Source organism: Oncorhynchus kisutch, linkage group LG12, assembly GCF_002021735.2.
Source record: "Oncorhynchus kisutch isolate 150728-3 linkage group LG12, Okis_V2, whole genome shotgun sequence".
Taxonomy (NCBI): domain Eukaryota; kingdom Metazoa; phylum Chordata; class Actinopteri; order Salmoniformes; family Salmonidae; genus Oncorhynchus; species Oncorhynchus kisutch.
The window spans coordinates 56,533,580-56,553,331 of NC_034185.2; the positions used below are offsets into that span (position 1 = coordinate 56,533,580).

Sequence of the window (19,752 nt, forward strand, 5' to 3'; positions counted from 1 at the left end):
ACATTAAAGGCACCACATAGGAATGACCCAATAGCACATTTAAGGCCCAATTAATCAAGAGAAGTTGGCTTGCTTTTACATTTACAGTAACAAACCACAATAGTGAGAAGGCTTTATATTTTACCTATATTGCAATACTGTCATTTGAGCATGAGTGCCATGGCAACATTACAGGTAGCATTTATAACTAAAGTGTTGGTCCCATGAGCTGAAATAAGATCCCCAAAAATGTTTCATGTGCACAAAATATTTACATCCCTGTTAGTGGGCATTTCTCCTTTGCCAAGACCCCATTCAAGCAGCATGATCATTACACAGGTGTACCTTGTGCTGTGGACAAAGGCCACTTTAAAATGTACAATGCCAGATGTCTCAAGTTAAGGGAGTGTGCAATTGGCATGCTAACTGCAGGAATGTCCACCAGAGATTTTAATTTCTAAACCATAAACTGCCTCAGTTTTAGAATTCGGCATCATGTCCAACACATTGAGTTTATTTTTGTATAGAGCTTTTCTTTTTCCGGATAGAAAACAAATGCTTTGATTTATGACCGAAAAAGAATAGCTCTATACAAAATACCTTACTAAAACAACCATCCCATTAACAGAAGACGCCAACAGTTGAGTATCATTTACATTTTTTATTAAAACTGTCAGGTGTTTAGACGGTCTCTTGGATGGGGGGCTCGTAGCCGTCGGCCCTATCCACCTTAGCCCCAGTGTCATCCCCAGAGGGCTTGGCTGTACTGCTGCCACCACCCTCACCGTGGAGCTCCATCAGTTTACCCACTGGAAGGAGACAAGAATAACATAAGCACAACACCAGAGTACAACTCAACAGGCTATTAGAGAAAGCCACATTGGATAAGTCACTTAAGATAATTTAGTATGCTAGGCTGTTTACACAATCCAAATCTGATCTTTTTGCCAATAATTAATTGGGCTGCTTGTAATTGCAACCATAGACATATGTTAAGATACAATCATGTCGTACAGAAACAAGTGTTGAGTCATCTTGCTGGAATATCATAAATGCTGCCAGATGCTGGGAAGGGGACCGTACGATGGTCATGATTAAGATGACATTCAATAACCCTGGTTATTTTAGGTTAAGGTTGTTTGAGGTTCTTTAATGCACAGTAAGTTGACAAAGATCCTGAATAGGCCTTCTTTCACACCATCAATTATCTAGTATTGTGCCATCTGTCGGAGCCATGATCACTCCAAGTACCCACCGTTTTGGGTCCTTGGCGTAGACATAGCCCTTTCACTCTCCGCCCCTTATGACACAGGCGTGACACTTTCAGTCAGACTGCAACGCCTCAAGGGGCAGGATAGGTTTGAGTTTCAAGGTGACTTACACTCAAACTTGGGCTTCTTCAGCATCTTAACCTTCCTGACGTAGACGTCGTGGAGGGGGTAGATGGACTGGCAGGCCTTCTCAATGTCCTTGCCAACGGAGTCAGGGATCCTAAAGGACAAAGTAAATCAGTAAGAGGAAACCTGGCTTGGCTACTGAAAATGACCGGCTGAGAGATCTGGTTAAATAACTGGCTGCCTACATTGAATGCCATTCAACTTACTCAGACATCAAAACTTAAATGTACACCATTTCAGATGCAGGAAAAGTGTTCGACACGTGCAACAATGTTGAAATAAATATTTGCTTCATCTAACAGTCAATTAATATACATGCACTCCATGTTGCATTTCACATGGACCACATCTTCCCAGAGTGCAGAACATTCTATTGAACCAGCAACAGGACGGCGAACGTCCTTACAGCTTGTTGACGACTTCCTTCAGGTCGTTGGTCTGGACCTCACGGGTCATGATCTCCATCATCTTCTTCCTGATCTGACGGACTTGCTGGTGCTGGGCGTACGACGTCTTCCTGATCTGGTTGGTGCGCTTCTTGGTGAAGCCAACGCAGAACAGACGCAGGAGGTAGCCGTCGGTGGTCTTCACGTCCACATGGGCCTCAATCATGGTCTGGTGGGGAGACAGGATGAAGGTTAATGAATAGTTTGGGGTACATTGGGGCCAACACGTTATCAATAACATTACAAGGCAGAGGTTAATTCATAGTAGAGGTCGACCGGTTATGATTTTTCAACGCCAATACCGATTATTGGAGGACCAAAAATCTGATTTTTATTTATTTATAATAATGACTTACAACAATACTGAATAAACACTTATTTGAACACAATAAAAATCCATTTAGCCTCAAATAAATAAACATGTTCAATTTGGTTTACATAATGCAAAACCAAAGAGTTGGAGAAGTAAAAGTGCAATATGTGCCATGTAAAAAAAGCTAACGTTTAAGTTCCTTGCTCAGAACATATGAAAGTTGGTAGTTCCTTTTAACATGAGACTTCAATATTCCAAGGTAAGAGGTTTTAGGTTGTAGTTAATATACACTGCTCAAAAAAAAAATCGAGGGAACACTTAAACAACACAATGTAACTCCAAGTCAATCACACTTCTGTGAAATCAAACTGTCCACTTAGGAAGCAACACTGATTGACAATACATTACACATGCTGTTGTGCAAATGGAATAGACAACAGGTGAAAATTATAGGCAATTAGCAAGACACCCCCAATAAAGGAGTGGTTCTGCAGGTAGTGACCACAGACCACTTCTCAGATCCTATGCTTCCTGGCTGATGTTTTGGTCACTTTAGAATGCTGGCGGTGCTTTCACTCTAGTGGTAGCATGAGACGGAGTCTACAACCCACATGCGAGCTGTGGAAAGAAGGTTTGCTGTGTCTGTCAGCGTAGTGTCCAGAGCATGGAGGCGCTACCAGGAGACAGGCCAGTACATCAGGAGACGTGGAGGAGGCCGTAGGAGGGCAATAACCCAGCAGCAGGACCGCTATCTCCGCATTTGTGCAAGGAGGAGCACTGCCAGTGCCCTGCAAAATTACCTCCAGCAGGCCACAAATGTGCATGTGTCTGCTCAAACGGTCAGAAACAGACTCCATGAGGGTGGTATGAGGGCCCGACGTCCACAGGTGGGGGTTGTGCTTACAGCCCAACACCGTGCAGGACGTTTGGCATTTGCCAGAGAACACCAAGATTGGCAAATTCGCCACTGGCACCCTGTGCTCTTCACAGATGAAAGCAGGTTCACACTGAGCACATGTGACAGACGTGACAGAGTCTGGAGACGCCGTGGAGAACATTCTGCTGCCTGCAACATCCTCCAGCATGACCAGTTTGGCGGTGGGTCAGTCATGGTGTGGCATTTCTTGTGCTCTCCAGAGGTAGCCTGACTGCCATTAGGTACCGAGATGAGATCCTCAGACCCCTTGTGAGACCATATGCTGGTGCGGTTGGCCCTGGGTTCATCCTAATGCAAGACAATGCTAAACCTCATGTGGCTGGAGCTCCTGCAAGAGGAAGGCATTGATGCTATGGACTGGCCCGCCCGTTCCCCAGACCTGAATCAAATTGAGCACATCTGGGACATCATGTCTCGCTCCACCCACAAACGCCAGCCACGTTGCATCACAGACTGTCCAGGAGTTGGCGGATGCTTTAGTCCAGGTCTGGGAGGAGATCCCTCAGGAGACCATCCGCCATCTCATCAGGGGCATGCCCAGGCATTGTAGGGAGGTCATACAGGCACATGGAGGCCACACACACTACTGAGCCTCATGTTGACTTGTTGTAAGGACATTACATCAAAGTTGGATCAGCCTGTAGTGTGGTTTTCCACTTTTGAGTGTGACTCCAAATCCAGACCGCCATGGGTTGATAAATTTGATTTCCATTGATAATTTGTGTGATTTTCTTGTCAGCACATGCAACCATGTAAAGAATAATAAGAATATTTAAATCATTTCTAGGATGTGTTATTTTAGTGTTCCCTTTATTTTTTTGAGCAGTGTAGTATTCATAAGACTATTTCTCTCTATACCATATGTATTTCATTAACTGTTGACTATTGGATGTTCTTATAGGCACTTTAGTATTGCCAGTGTAACAGTATAGCTTCCGTTCCTCTCCTCGCCCCTACCCGGGCTCGACCCAGGAACAAATCGACAACAGCCACACTCGAAGCAGCGTTACACATCGCTCCACAAAAGCCACAGCCCTTGCAGAGCAAGGGGATCAACTACTCCAAGTCTCAGAGCGAGTGACGTTTGAAACGCTATTAGCGCGCACCTCGCTAACTAGCTAGCCATTTCACATTGGTTACGCCAGCCTAATCTCAGGAGTTGATAGGCTTGAAGTCATCAACAGCTGCTGGCAAACGCACGAAAGTGCTGTTTGAATGAATGCTTACGAGCCTGCTGCTACCTACCATCGCTCAGACTGCTCTATCAAATCATAGACTTAGTTATAACATGACAACACACAGAAATACAAGCCTCAGGTCATTAACCTATTGTGACTAGGGGGCAGTATTTTCATTTCTGGAAAACTATGTTCTCGTAGTAAACGGGATATTTTGTCAGGACAAGATGCTAGAATATGCATATATTGTCTGTGGGTATAACAGAACTGATGTTGCAGACGAAAGCCTGAGAAAAATCCAATCCGGAAGTGCCTCATGTTTGAAAGCGCTGCGTTCCAATGCGTCCCTATTGAGCAGTGAATGGGCTATCAACCAGATTACTCTTTCTCCGTATTCCCGAAGGTGTCTACAGCATTGTGATGTAGTTTTACGCATTTATGTTGAAGAATACCCGTAAGCGGCTACATTGCACAAGTGGTCACCCGATGGCTCCCAGAGAGATTCTCGCGGAAAATACAGAGTTAGCCATTATCCCAATCGGTCCTACTGAAAAACTAATTGTCCCGGCGGATATATTATCGAATAGATATTTGAAAAACACCTTGAGGATTGATAATAAACAACGTTTGCCATGTTTCTGTCGATATTATGGAGCTAATTTGGAATATTTTGACATTTTCGTGAGTGCAATTTCCGGGCGATTTCTCAGGCAAACGTGAAGAACAATCGGAGCTATTTCGCCTACAAAAATTATATATTTGGGAAATAAAGGAACATTTGCTATCTAACTGAGAGTCTCGTGAGTGAAAACATCCAAAGCTCATCAAAGGCAAACGACTTTATTTGATTGCTTTTCTGATTTCCGTGACCAAGTTACCCGCTGCTAGCTGGACAAAATGCTATGCTATCGATAATGTGTTCGTAACTGACTTGCCTAGTTAAGAGGTATATAAAAAATATATATATTTTAAAAGTCGGCGCCCAAAAATACCGATTCAAGTTTTCATAACAAATCGGCCCTAATTAAATCGGCAGACCTCTATTATAAATGCATATCAAAATTACAATATCTCAACAAATCCAGCTGTGTGCTACAACCTCCTGAAGGATTCCTCACCTGCCACTTCTTGACCATGGAGCACATCTTGTCACGGGTCAGGTCCATGCCGTGGAAGTTGGTCAGGCAGTTCTTGCCCTGCACGTCTTCGGAGATCAGCTTGAACTTGCGGAAGGCCACCTCATCGTTCTGCAGGTCAGCAAGGCTCACCTCGAACACACGTCCCTTCAAACCGTCAGAGGCGATTCCTAGTAGAACAGATTAGTTGATGTGATACGCGGTGAGGCGAATGGAGGCCAAGGCAGGGAACATCAGCAGATCTCTTTACCAGTAATCAGTAGCAATCATTGGGCCGAAACAATTTGTCATCATGCATTCCCATTGTGTTAATACGGTACAAACAAATCCAAGACAAGACAGACAAGCTGAAACAATTTTAAAAGGGAAAACTAAAAAGGGACATTACTGACCAACAAACCCATATTAAAATGGTAGTTTTAGGACAACTTCAGGACTCTATTAGTTGGGACTCCCTGAGTTGTGCATCGTTCTGGTGTTTTGACAAAAAATTACCTTACCACCAGGGTCAGCTTCACCAAACAAACGCTTCATGTCAACAGAAGCACATGTGAATTCGCTAGGAACTGTACTTACCAGACGTAGTGAAATGTGTACCTCGCTATTAAATAAAATGCTACATTTTGTGGTAGGAAGTCTTGCGTGCCTAATGGCAGACCGCTGTCTAACTTGGCAGGAATATGGTGCAGTTTGGACAAAAGTTGGATACCGATGTTTATTTGACAGCGAGGGACATTTCACTTTGTCTGGTAAATTCCAAGAGATTATACATATGCTTTTGTTGACCGGAAACATTTTTTGACGAAGCCGGCTATACTGCGGTATGGTTATTAGACATCGACACCTAACAGAACGATGCACAACTAGGAGTCCAACCAATATACAGACTCTCAAAGTTGTCCCAAAGCTAGTTGAATTAGGCTACCTAGCTAGTTACTGTACACGGTCAGGAGTTCCCGTTTTAGTCACCTCACTTTAATCAACCCCTAGTTTCCAAACTGTGTTATAATTCCACAGAACCATGTGGCTCTGTCTGCAGTTATTTTGCTGCATGTTAGTCTTTATACTGGTAGCCATCACCACTGAACCATGTGTGGCTCCATTAATCTGCATCGGTTAGAAAAGCAGACTTACTGGTTCCCTGAGTCCTGGAGACCAAGGTCTTGCCAATGTTGCGGATGTTGAACATAGCGGGTGCCTTGACATCATACCAGTCCTTCTTGGAGAAAGGGTCGACACTGGGGGATAGAGAAAGTAGTGTGGTCAATATCAGTTCTGTTAATCTGTTTTGATGACACTGGCCTATGTAGCTAGCTAAAGAAACGAAGGTTGCAGTCTAGTTAACGCGAAACCAACCAAAGTGCTAACGTTAACTTGTTATTGTCAAATGCTGGCAATGGTATGAACTCAACTTCCAGTACAATCAAACGTGGAAATTCAACAGGCACCTGGCTAATCAATAAAACATGACTGGAAGAGCATAACGTTAGCTAGCTGGTTACTAATGTAAGGCCCAGCTAACTGGCTAAATGATTTTATCTGATAAATTAGCCTTTTCTCGTTAACGACTGAAGGGTTGGCACAACGCACATGTAGCCCTGGCTGGCTTGGCTACAATACTTTGATCCCGTTTGACCACACCATTTCGAAGAAAATACTTCGTCTAGCTAACGTTGTCCACGTTATGTTCATGGATGGCCAGATCTGCCATCTTGCTAGCCACCATAGTTACATGTATGATCTAGTGAGGTAGCTTAGCTTGTTAAGACAGCCGAAGTCGCTAGACTACAGACAGTGGATTTCGGTACATGTAAATAAAATGCTTCACGATATGCAGCCTGTGTTACGAATTCGACAGTCTCTTTTGTAACAGTTCAGTGTCGCTTATGCACAAACTCATGAACCCTGAATGCGCAGTGAGCCTAGCAGATTAGCAACAGTGACCGGACTGAGTACATCCAGTTAAAATCAACCTCATCCTTCACATTTTCAAACTGAAAGTCAATAACCTGAACATAATAGTGTATATTGCATGATTTAATGGATGAATTGCGCTACTTACATCTTCTTTTTGGCACCTTTTTTGCCACCTTTGGTCAGCCTCTTATTCTTGCCGACTGCCATGTTGGCTACAGGGAGTGAAAGAGAAGGAAAATGGAATTATCGCGAGTGTTAAAGACAGAGCTGAGATTCCTCACATCTCGCGACTCGCGATATGTTGAGACCTCAAAACTAGCACCTTGTCGTTCTCTACTGGCCTAGCGTGATATCGCAGTCCTTTATTTGATACGTTATAACAACATTTAATAAACTCAGGAAGTGTTTGCTACATTGTAAGATATAGTATTGTTATGCTACAATATTGATATTTCTATCCTGATTCTACTGTATCCACTACAATAGCTGCTGCTTCTGCAAAAGCTAATGCGGATCCAAATAAACAATTAAACACACCCACTTTGACAGTTAGCTCAGTTCAGACGCTCACATGAATGATTGACAGTCAGTCTGACACATATTGTGTTGTTTGTCTGAAATTCTGTAAATAAATACATAAGAATATTATATAATTCATATATGATTTATAATAATATAAATCTCTGTTCCAGAATGAATTGCAGAATGAAATGAAATGAATGAAATGAATGAAATGCATAAACATGTAACTGAGTATAAAATATAAATTAGATCAGCCACTGGCTTTTACTGTGGCAGTGAAATATGATGCACCAACACTTTCACCAATTAACAAAATTCAACTCACAGTCGCTGTCTGTGGAGAAATTAGCAGTCATATGAGCAGACCCATAATAACTTAAATAACTTCAACCAAAATATTCACTCACATAATCATGATGAAGGAAAGACTATTCTCATGAATTCCGAGAAAATAAACATAATATTGACTTAACTCAGTGTTTTCCAAACTCGGTCCTGGGGACCCCAGGGTATACATGTTATAGTTTTGGCCTAGCAGTACACAGCTGATTCAAGTAATCATAATGTAATGATGTGTTGATTATTTTTAATCAGATGTGTAGTGCTAGGGCTTAAAAACAAGACATGCATCCCTTGGAGTTTGGAAAACACTGACTTAACTATTCACAACATGTGTTAAACTACATGTTATATGCATGTTATTATGTTAAACTACATGTTATATGCATGTTATTATGTTAAACTACATGTTATATGCATGTTATTATGTTAAACTAAATGTTATATGTATGTTATTATGTTAAACTAAATGTTATATGCTTGTTATTATGTTAAACGATATGTTCTATGCATGTTATTATGTTAAACTATATGTTATATGCATGTATATTACTCAATACTCTGCACTGTATTACACTATTCAGTCAGCCAAGTACACTACGTGACTGTCAGCCCTGACATGCTGTATTAGTGAACCAACAAGTGAATATTTAATGAAGAAAACAGGTTGAACCTGAATCTCAAACTGTTAACATTCCATGCAGGTGTGTCTGGCTTCCTCCCGTTATTAGGACACTGATACAACTGTGTCAATTACAGGGTTAGGGATTATGCCTAGCTGGGCTGAACCTGGTGACAATGTAAACATTGACATACATTAATTCTAGACCTACATTCTCTACACTCTTAGAAAAAAGGGTTCCAAAAGGGTTCTTCGGCTGTCCACATGTAGACAGGTGGACAGGGTTCTTCATTGAACCTAAAAGAGTTCTACTAGGAACTATTAAAGGTTCTTCAAAGGGTTCTCTTACGGGGACAGCTGAAGAACCCTTCTAGATAGCACTCTTTTTCTAAGATTCTATACAGTATCTGAAAAGTACCCTTTAATGTTCAACATATGTCCTAATGTTGGTGAGGCCTAATTTGGCCAAATCCCTCACATGTTCAGTATACATACATCATATACATTGTATAAATGAGTCTGAATGTGCATGTTAGAGACATGTTGTAACACCTAGTGAAGATGAATGTAAATAGAATTAATAACATTCCTGTCATCTCCTTGTCAGGGATAATCCCTGATCAGGAAAATGGAAGTGGTGGTCTTTAAAGCTCAACAACCATCCAACATGGATTAGGTTCTTATCTTGTCACTGAAAACGTTTTGAACCCCTCACCTGGCTTTAAAATCAACAGGCGCCCAAAAAGGTCTTACTCTTGTCACTGAAAACATTTTGACCTTCTTGCCTTGTTGATATCACCACCCAAATCAAGAGAGGTGCAGCATCCTCTTCTCTCACAACATGCCTCCAAAAAACATGATCTTGATTGCCTGCCATATTGCCTACCTTCTGTAGCATGCTGCTAAAAATCAGCCTCCTATTCAGAAAGACATCATCATCATCATCATCACAAGGATACATTTACCCACTGGGCACACACTGGTTGAATCAACGTTGCTTGCTTTCCAAACTGTACATTTTCTCCACGATTGTATTTAGAAATTTGCAAAAGGCAAAGCGACAGCCGCATAGAATATAATCCATAGATGGCAGTTCCCATTGAAATCAGGACTGGAAGCCAATGATAGTGTACCCATGAGTTTAACACTCAAATTGCCAGGGTAAGAGGTTCCAAATCCCTTTTATGGATTATATGTCTATTGCCACAATGCAACAAGCTGTATATTTGGCGTGCATGCTGGTCAAATTGCGCCCTCCTGTAGGCAGCCGGTAACTACCAAAATAAAGGAAACACTTAAGTGAGGGATACAAAGTGAATGTTTTGGTGTGTGGGGTGCAATTTCCTGGCATGATTTTTGTCCACTTGTAGAATCTATGCCAAGGCGCATTGAAGCTGTTCTGGCAGCTTGTGGTGATCCAATACCCTAAGATACTTTATGCTGGTGTTTCCTTTTTTTGTCAGTTACCTGTATGCACTTTTGATACAATTTAATCCACAGTTATGTTTTTGAAACTATTGATCCTCTGTGGCTAAATTATGCTATCTGGGGTATTTTGAACATTGAGAGCAGGCTCCTGTGGTTGGATTAAAAAAAACTTAATTGTGTTTTTTTGGCCCATCCCCTGACTCATGCAATTGATCAGTCACATTTATTTATTATGCAGTTTTTTATTAATCGGTTACCCAATCAAGGCAGGGCCCCCAGTTACCCACGTGGACCCCATACCTCCTCTCCTCCCCCCATCTGATGATTAATAGAGTGACAGCAGCAGGTTGTCTACACTCATTGAGAGTGGGCTCCTGAATCCTCCTGTGGTTTGTGGTTGCAGTAAAAAAATTATAATATATACTGTATATATGCTTCTTGGGCCCCCCATTGGCCTGGGCCCAGGGGCTTCAGCCCCGGTAACCCCTGCATTAAACTGGCCCTGTCCATGTCATTTCAACAAAATGACATTGAACCAAAGTGAAATAGACCTTGAATTGACATCTGTGCCCAGTGGGTAGTCTCTGGAGAGACATGTGTAATTCCCTCTTGTCATCATAATGCAACAGCCTTCACTCAGCTTAGTTTTCTGATCGAATCTGCCCCATGGGGGGGTTCAAAGTAAATCCAAGCTTCACGCAGAATACATTCCTTAAATAAAACAGTCAAGAGTATGTGTGTTCGAACCGTATGGTTTTAGCAGCCCTTATTTGTTCAGGATATTTCAAAAATATATATATTTCCCTCAGGTATTGTTTGGAAGGATATAATGAATGTTCATCCAATCAAAAGATGACAGCACTTTGGCACAAAGCTGTGTGAGTAGCTGAATTCATTCATGCGTTGTGGAACACAAAAGACAAAACAAGAAAATAAAATGTTGTAAATGAAATGTGTATTTAATTTACATCATCAAGGTTGCAGTTCAACAGCCAACTATGAAATACAAGTTACTATATCATCACTCTCTCTCTCTTACTTTCATTTTGTAGGTTACCTCAGGTAAGTCAGTGCAAAAGTGTCTTGACTTGAACCCACTCAACGTAGCCTGCATGTAAATTAAAGCATTACACTGTAGTAAGCACTTATATTTCAGGTCACTGCTACTGAGACCAACCTTGACTTTGTCTACGTCCCAAATGGAACCCTATTCCCTTTACAGTGCACTTATTTTGATCAGAGCCCCCTATTCCCCATAGGGCTCTGGTCAAATGTAGCACACATTAAAAGGAACAGGGTGCCATTTGGACCGCAACCATTGTCTGATGCTGGAACCCAACTGACTGCCTTGTGTCCCAGTGTCCCCAGGGAGTGGGACTGCTTGTGAGGTCAAAAGAATTGTGGCGCTGCCTGACTCCTTGGCAACAGCACCTAGAACTGGGTCCTAAAAGGGCACATTATTCCCCACACAGTGCACTCCTTTTGACGAGAGCCTTATGGGCCCTGGTAAAAAGTAATGCACTATATAGGGAATATAGTGCCATTTAGGATGCAACCTAGGACTGGGAGCCATCCCACATTCCACTGAGCAACTGAAGTCATCCTGTATCAGAGCCTCCTAGGAGATGAGAGGAGACACACATCTTTATGATGCAATAACGATCTTTGTTCAAATACATTGCATTTGATCTTTGACTACATTTCAATCATACATAGGCTATTCAATATACGTAGGCTAAATGAAATAGAAACCTATCTGACAATGTATCTATTTGGTCTCATAAACGTCTTCAACAAGTTTCAAGTTTTAATGTCACGTGCACAAGTACAGTGCAATGCCTTTCTTGCAACATGGGTCAGTGACTGGAAGAGGCAAGAGAAGCATCGTTGTCACATCGTTTTAATGTCTGGTTTCTATCACCTCCGGTTGCATTACAGCTGTCAATGTTCCACTGCATGGACTGTAGAGAGATGAATTACAATTGACATATCTCATGTGAATATGACTTACATATTTTTTTTTTTTTTTACAGCAGGACATTATTTTGTCTACTCTTATTTTCAGCAATAATATAAACATGTTACAAATGTTTCCCCTTCTATACAACTGTAACCATGGTTGCATAATGTGGGTAGATAATGCCTAAAGTCTGCCTAAAGGAAAAAATAAACATTATATTGACAACCATTATTACAGCCTAATCCTTAGAGTTTTTATATGCAAATGTTTAATGCAAAATCTCTAGTATGTCTTTGAGTGCACAGCAGTAGATGACTCCTGACTCGAGCAAGTATCTTCCTCTTGCCTTTAGACGTCTCTGCATTATAGGCCAACCAGCTGCAATATGAGGCGAAATTGTACACTAGACTCTATTCCGTTGGAACCAAACATTTGTGAAGCCCTACTCGTTTCCTGCATTATAAGCCTCCCCTCTGTCCCTGGCATGAACAAGTCCACAGCGCCATCCACCTGGGCTACACCTGAGACCATATCAACGCCTGAGACACTCTGTCGGTCACTCGATGCCCACCGCGCATGCTCCACTCATTACTGTTCTCTTAGCAGCAGGATTTTATGTCGGCAGCACGATCGCGGATTTTTCCCCCGTGAATTGGAGTCCCTATGTAAATACATGCTAAACTTTGGGAATATCGATTTTTTTTTGCAATCTAGTGCGGTACAACTGTTTTTCACAGCATTGCAACCAATGCATTGATTGTCTTGTATTATTTATGCATTTCTTTGGAAAGTTTAAACAAATACTGGAATGTTGATAGCTATTGTGTAGGCTCCATTTAAAGAAATACACTTTTAATCAAATACAAATATATGTTATTGGAATTATTCAATAGAGTCTGCAAAACTTAAATTGGTCTCTTGTGCTTGACAACGGGGACTTTTTGGGGTGTAGAGAAAAAACTTTATTACCTGTCTCATTTAAACTGTGGTGGGAAATACTCAGTCGCATCTCTACTAACCAAATATAATTAGCTTTGGCGGTGGACTGTGTCACACAGCCTGCTGCTGGCTTTTCACTCCACCCCCTCCATAGCCAACAATGCAGCACACTGTTATAGACTCTACATAGGATACATATTGGCTTGTAAAGATTACTTTTCTACCTGCCTCAGATAAAGTGTGGTGTGAAATACTCAGTAAATACTTAGCCAGCAGCAGACCGTGTGACACAGTCCCCTTCAAAAATGACACATATTTGGTTATTAGAGACCCTACTGAGTATTTTCCACCCCACATTAGCTGAGACAGGTATAAAAGTTCAGCACAATATTCTGTATGTGTATGTAGGTCTTACATTTTTTATTTCATAAATTACCTATTGCCTTTTCTTGTTGGCACAGTGAAAGTGGCCATTGATTCAAATGTAATATATTTAGAATTGTAATGTTTAGAAATGCGGGCTTTTATTTTAAAGGTTTCCTCGTTACCATACGAACATGACGTCCTCATTTGTGCCGCTGGCAGAATACTGGTATAATACTGTCATGGCGGGGAAGAGCTGTAGCAGGGGGTAAATCAGGAAGAGAAAGCGCTGTAAGTGGGTTAACACTGAAATTTGAACAAGTCTAGCAGTTTTTAGGGAAGGACCGAGTGGATAACTGCTGTCCCTTGTCGAGCACCACTGGCGCTGTTGCGGTATTTGAGCCACGTTTAGGAGTTCTTGCTCATGACAGCACTCTACCTGTCAAGCCTGCTGTGACAATAGCAAGTTCTACTGCTGTAGCCTGACTGGACTAGTGAAGAAATGAAAGTCGCAGGTGCCTCTCATATTGTGACATAGGGGAGGAAGGGCAAGGTCTCTGCGACTTGCCTTTAGAACCAAATCTTTTTAAGCCGGTCCATTTTAGTGAACGGTTTTTGATGCATTATTTCATTCGCCTCCTTATCGAGTTTCCGACCGGGGGAGAGGAGTTCTACATGGAAACGCAGTGACAACTCCAATGTCGCGGTGTCATCGGCTAGAAATCCAACTATCGTGCGCCTGTGCCTTTCGCGGACTACAAAACATACTTTGTTGACTCGAAGGCTTATTTTGGGAACTGTTTTGAATGGGGAGGGAAATATTTTCGTTGTTTACCTCCAGACTGTCGACATAGCTGGAAAGAGGATACCATTGTTTTTTTTCTTTCACCGACTTTACTGTATCCCATTACCGCCTTTGGGGGTGAACAGGTGCCTTACCTGTTACCGCCACCTGTACTCCTGTAGCAATGGCTAGCGAGGAGACGCCTGGTGCTGGGCGACCAGCCGGGCAAGTTGATGGAGCTGCGGCGGTGTCGCTCAACCCTGGGATCCCAATCCGAGGAATCAAAATGAAATTCGCTGTCCTCGCCGGCCTGGTGGAAGTTGGGGAAGTTTCCAACCGGGACATTGTGGAGACCGTCTTCAACCTGGTAAGCTGATTATCGGAAGCCACACTCTAATCTAAATAGTCCCTGGAAACCGTCCTTAGAGGATCATGTTACACGTTGCTCTGTCTACCAACCTGCCTTTTCTATTTTTCTGGTACACCTTAGGCTACATCCTGGCCACAATATTAGTTTATAATGAAGGCTATATTGTGACTAGGCTACTTCATTAGCTAGCCTACTATATGGTCCAATAGCTGAGTACATAATATGTACTTTCCATGATAAGGTAACTAGAGTAGTAGGCTATGCGGAACTAGGCTATAGCCTATTCGTTAGAAATGTGTGGGCTAATGGTGCATAAGAGTTTTCTTTGTAGAATTTGTATGGTGATGGAAATGCTATGTTGGTTTTACAAATCATTACTTGGAAAAACTTTGTAACCAAGCAGCGAGGCATGATCACTTTTCATATTATTCATACAGGATGCAATAGGCATAGTCTTGTCCTGTTCATAGTTTAGAAAAATAATGTTTACAGCCATACAGTGGTGTCGCAATACCCATAAAACCTAGCGATCCAGGGAGATGGTTCCAATAGTTTTTTCCACCATCCATTTTTCCCATAGAGGATTTTAGAAATATTTAAAATAAGGTCTGTGTTTTGTGTAGGCTTACCCTGGCGTGACGTTTTGATAACCATGTAAATCTCTCTCGGACAACTTGTATCAATATATTCCGCTCTATTTACACTCAGATTCGTATACATCATGCAAAACTACAAATCCCTGCAAGCTCCTGCACGTTATCTCAAGCTGACACCTTTGCTAACAGGTATTGTGTCAATTTAAAACGTGCACAAGACAGTTCACAGAATTGTCAATTTTAGAGAAATATAGCCAATTTATTCATTACTACGTTTAGCTAACATTAGATAGAGAGTTTCTTACCTTTGCCTCGATTCGGCAGGCTGTCCAGATCATCATGGCATTTGTAGTTCTTTATGATAGCCACATTAGCAGCTAATTAGCATTTCAGTTTTGAGTGGTAAATACAGGTGAATATATTAATAAGTCACCTTGTTCCTAGAGAGTTTTACAGTTATCAAAACGTCACGCCAAGGTAAGCCTTCATGAAACACAGCCCTCATTTGAAGTGTTTAAAAAAAATCTCCTATGGGAAAAATGAATGGTTGAATATTGACCGCTAGATTTGATGGGTATTATGACTCTTACTGTGGCACTCTATAGGTACTAAAATGTCATCTTAGTGACACTTTAGTAACAGTTCTACAGTGGGAGTATAATAGACACAAGTGCATACCTGTTGGACTATAATTAAATGTGAACAGGGCCTACATGATATCTCTCTGTCATGATTTCAGTTTGTTTAAAAGAGGTGTGTCATATTTCATGATAGTCTACTCAAATTGCACAATATTATTCTAAGCTATCTCTGCAAGGTCTCTCTCTCTTCTCTCTTCTCTTCTCTCCTCTCTTCTCTCCTCTCTTCTCTCCTCTCTCTCTCCTCTCTCTCTCTCTCTCTGGTTGGCTGCAGACATTGAGGCTCAGGTCTAGGAATGAATGAAACTAATAAAGGATAGGCTAGTGAGTTGCTGAAGCAGAGCATGGAGGATTTAGTGGAAAAAAAGCAGGAAAGGCTGGCAGTTAATGAGAACGGGAGGTAGAACTGGCAAAACTGCTTTGTCACTGTGGCAACACAATAGAGTCACACACAGGCTGAGGCTCATCCCCTGTCATCACAGTAGGCTCCATCACACCTACTGGGAGGGATGCGGCCGGTGGGGCACGGCGGCACTAACCTCCCTGCCTCCCTCCCTCCCCACTTGAACACTAAACTCCCTCATGGAGTCAGCCCTCACCCTCAGCTAGCTGTGAGGAAAGTGGATAAGTGTCTGGCTGATGGAACAATGCCTTAGCATTTAGAATGCTGTTTCTAATGTTATGCCAAATATAGAAACCCAAGCATGATTTTTTTTTTGGTGGGGGCGGGGTGTCAAACATTTTTTCTGTCGTTCATGTCTTTCAGTTGAACGATATCACAGTGGTACTAGTCTTATGCACCGTCGTGTTTCCGAGCTCGGTTTTCAGCTTTGTGCTGCTGGCCTGCATGGTGTGAGATAAACCTTGAAATATTATCCCTCCAGCGACATGTCTATTATAAAGTGCATATTCATGATAGTTTCTTTATCCAGAGAGGAGAAGACATAATTGCAGTACACAGAAATGAGCAGTAGAGACAACCTGCCAGGTCTCCAATGTGCCAGAGTGAGAGGATCTCGCAGGCTGTGTGTGCATACCAAATGGCACCCTATTCCCTATATTCTGCACTACTTTTGACCAGAGCCATATGGGACCTAGGTCAAAATTAGTGCACTATATAGGGAATAGGGTGCCATTTGGGATACAACGCGAGTCCCTGGGCCTACTGATGTGTTTGTACCCGACCTGTCTTCCCTCTTGTTTGTTTAGCATGGCCAATGTCATTTGAGGTTTTTGAGACATGGCACTTTGCATTTCATGCTCTGTGCTCTTCTTTCTGATCTCTCCTTCTACTCTCTCGCTCTCTCTCTCTCTCTCAGATGGATTTATCATAATGGCTGGAACCTCCTCTCTCCAGAAGTGGCTCATTTGCAGTTGCTCTGCGGATGACTCACACCCCCATTGTTAGGTCAAAGGCAAAATGAATCTTTCCTCAAACAAATCCCTCTCAAATGAATAGGATATCCAGCCAGATTTAGGCCTGCGCAAAGGATCATGGGTAGCGTAGCATTCTGAATTAGGGCTGTCCCCGACTAAAAAAATAAATAAATAAATCTTGGTCTACCAAGAGTCTGTTCTTTTGACTAATCGATTGGTCAACATTTCCATATGTAGACACATCCTATGCGTTTTAATCAAACCAACTATATGCACAGAGCTTATCTGCTGCTTTAAGCGCACTGTTTGAGGAAATAATTAAGACACACAAATGACTAGAGGGAGCCAACCTAATTGATTTGTTTGTGCTCAGACTTGCTGTGCTGTGTTAAAAAAGGACAGCGAGGGACTGTGACTAGCATCCATTTTCTCTCGCCTCCATGTTGCAGTGACCACAACTGAACTTCAACAGTGTTTATCCCGCTGTCCATGTTGCTGAAGCTGCAACATAATTACAGCCATTTCTGACTGAAAAGTTGTATTACCAAAATCCCTCATGTTTCGGAAAAACATTCCCTATTCCCTCAACTAGTGATGGCATTTTTGGCCGATACCGATATTTAATATTTTAGGGGCCTTTTAAGCATTCTAGTTCAGTTAAATAGTTAACACACACACATGGGCGCAGCGGTCTAAGGCACTGCATCTCAGTGCATGATGCGTCACTAGAGTCTCTGGTTCGAATCCAGGCTGTATCACATCGGGACATGATTGGAAGTCCCATAGGGCAGCGCACAATTGGCCCAGCGTCGTCCGGGTTTAGCCAGGGTAGGCTGCCATTGTAAATAAGAATTTGTTGTTAACTGACTTGCCTAGTTAAATAAAGGTTACACCACATACCACACTGATCAAAAAGTTATTTTGTTGGCATTTACATAGGTCCCCATTACCAGTAAAACATAATCAAACCCTATTTCTTTCACTTACTTGCTGTTTCATTGTTCATTTGTTCAGTCATTTCATTCTCAACCAGATTTATATGGAACGCCGTTTGGGTCTTTGTGTGTCTAAAAATATACTATTTAACACTATTTGACGTGTCAAATAAGCTTGTTGACCAATCAGGATCTGAATATGACTGCACACCACATAATAATTTAACGCGTTCATACATTTTTTACGTGTTGATTACACTCACTTGTATTTCATATGTCACAACGATTCATCGATACAGCTATGATGCTGGTAAAGTTGGCTCGCACACCTACAGTGCTGGTAAAAAAAGCTAGCTAGCTCATGGATGCAAACAATGTTCTTCCACAAAAACATAGCAAAACGACATCTGTTTCAGTAGCTATATGGTTAATTAGCTGACTATATAACTAGGTGTCATCATCTAAAATAACCCTCGGAAGATAGCCACAATAAGGATTAGCCGCAATAGTGGACTTTGCGGTTAGCCTTCAAAATAAAATATCTCATAATTCTTCTATTTGCATCACTGTCAATGTCATACTTTTATTTTGATGGCAAACCGCAAATTCCACTGTTGTGCCTAATCCGTATTGTGGCTAGCTTCACAACACAACCCGTTCAGGTCGAGCCTTTCTAGCCAGATGAAGCTAGCTGGCTGCTTATAACGTTAGCTTTGGGCAACAGGGTTAAGTAGCTGGCTAACTATTTATTTTCATGAACTGAAGTTTAATTTCAGTAGGCGAACAAGTGGCAACCTAGCTAATACTAGCTAATACTTACTCACAAGGATTCCTAAATCATTGCTAAGAATGATCAAATTAACTGCAGTTTTTACTGGCCATTGATTTCAGGCTGGTTGTATTGGTGCTAGCTAGGTACCAATATAAAGCTAGCTACCCCAGAATTTGTGGTCGAACAAATGATGCTTTATTACCAACGCGGTATTGTAAACACATCGTTCGTGGCCGGTGTTTCCATGTTTGCAGACTTTTTTTGTACAGCTTTGACAGTGCTACTGTAACTTGTTTTGACATGCAAAGAGCCAAACGGCGTTCCATAGTATGCATGTTGTGAAGCTAATAGCAGTGACACTATTACTGTGTAACTCCGGTAGGGCAGCATCGGAAAAATAGCGCACTTGGTAGTGTTTATCGGTGCAGAGAACGGTTGATTGTCAAGGGCAATGAATTCCATTATCTTGGCATAAATGGATTTCGCCTTTGAGTTGTCTCGATGAATGTTTTTACTCTTTCAAATGACTGCTCAACTTGTTGACTACTCGATCCACACAGCAGACATTGTGGGCTAGTTTAGGAATGCTGTGTTGCACGTATATGGCAAAATTTGACGTGGCGCCATTACGTCATGTACCTTAGTTATATAGGTTTGGCATCAGTTTTGCACATCGGCGTTAAACTAGACATCCGATTCCGATATGTTCACCAATATATCGTGCATCCCTACCCTCAACCTGCTCTCTTTACGTGACGCATGTATGCACGTGACCAATAGGGCCTGACCCACCAGACAGGCGGT

At 41.9% G+C, this 19,752-nt stretch overlaps 2 protein-coding genes and 2 non-coding genes across 4 annotated transcripts in view; 1 reads left to right on the plus strand and 3 right to left on the minus strand.

Annotated features, from left to right (window-relative positions):
* Positions 1-625: 625 nt before the first annotated feature.
* On the minus strand, positions 626-7,578 carry LOC109878629 (40S ribosomal protein S3a). The gene is made up of 6 exons (XM_020470843.2): positions 7,449-7,578; positions 6,521-6,624; positions 5,369-5,556; positions 1,783-1,991; positions 1,361-1,470; positions 626-788 (listed from the first exon to the last, which is right to left on the minus strand). The coding sequence occupies exons 1-6, from the start codon at positions 7,508-7,510 to the stop codon at positions 661-663; spliced, it is 801 nt and encodes a 266-aa protein (XP_020326432.1). The 5' UTR covers positions 7,511-7,578; the 3' UTR covers positions 626-660.
* LOC116376627 (small nucleolar RNA SNORA17) lies at positions 1,202-1,333 on the minus strand. The gene has a single exon (XR_004212072.1). It is a non-coding gene; the product is annotated as a small nucleolar RNA SNORA17 (small nucleolar RNA).
* Positions 5,616-5,685, minus strand: LOC116376600 (small nucleolar RNA SNORD73). Its single transcript, XR_004212045.1, has one exon. It is a non-coding gene; the product is annotated as a small nucleolar RNA SNORD73 (small nucleolar RNA).
* A 6,121-nt stretch (positions 7,579-13,699) lies between the features above and the next one.
* LOC109878628 (lipopolysaccharide-responsive and beige-like anchor protein) overlaps positions 13,700-19,752 on the plus strand; it is a gene marked incomplete in the record, with an annotated part of 260,305 nt that continues 254,252 nt past the window's right edge. The window contains 1 exon segment of the mRNA XM_031837867.1: positions 13,700-14,627. Coding sequence (XP_031693727.1) covers positions 14,445-14,627 — 183 coding nt within the window.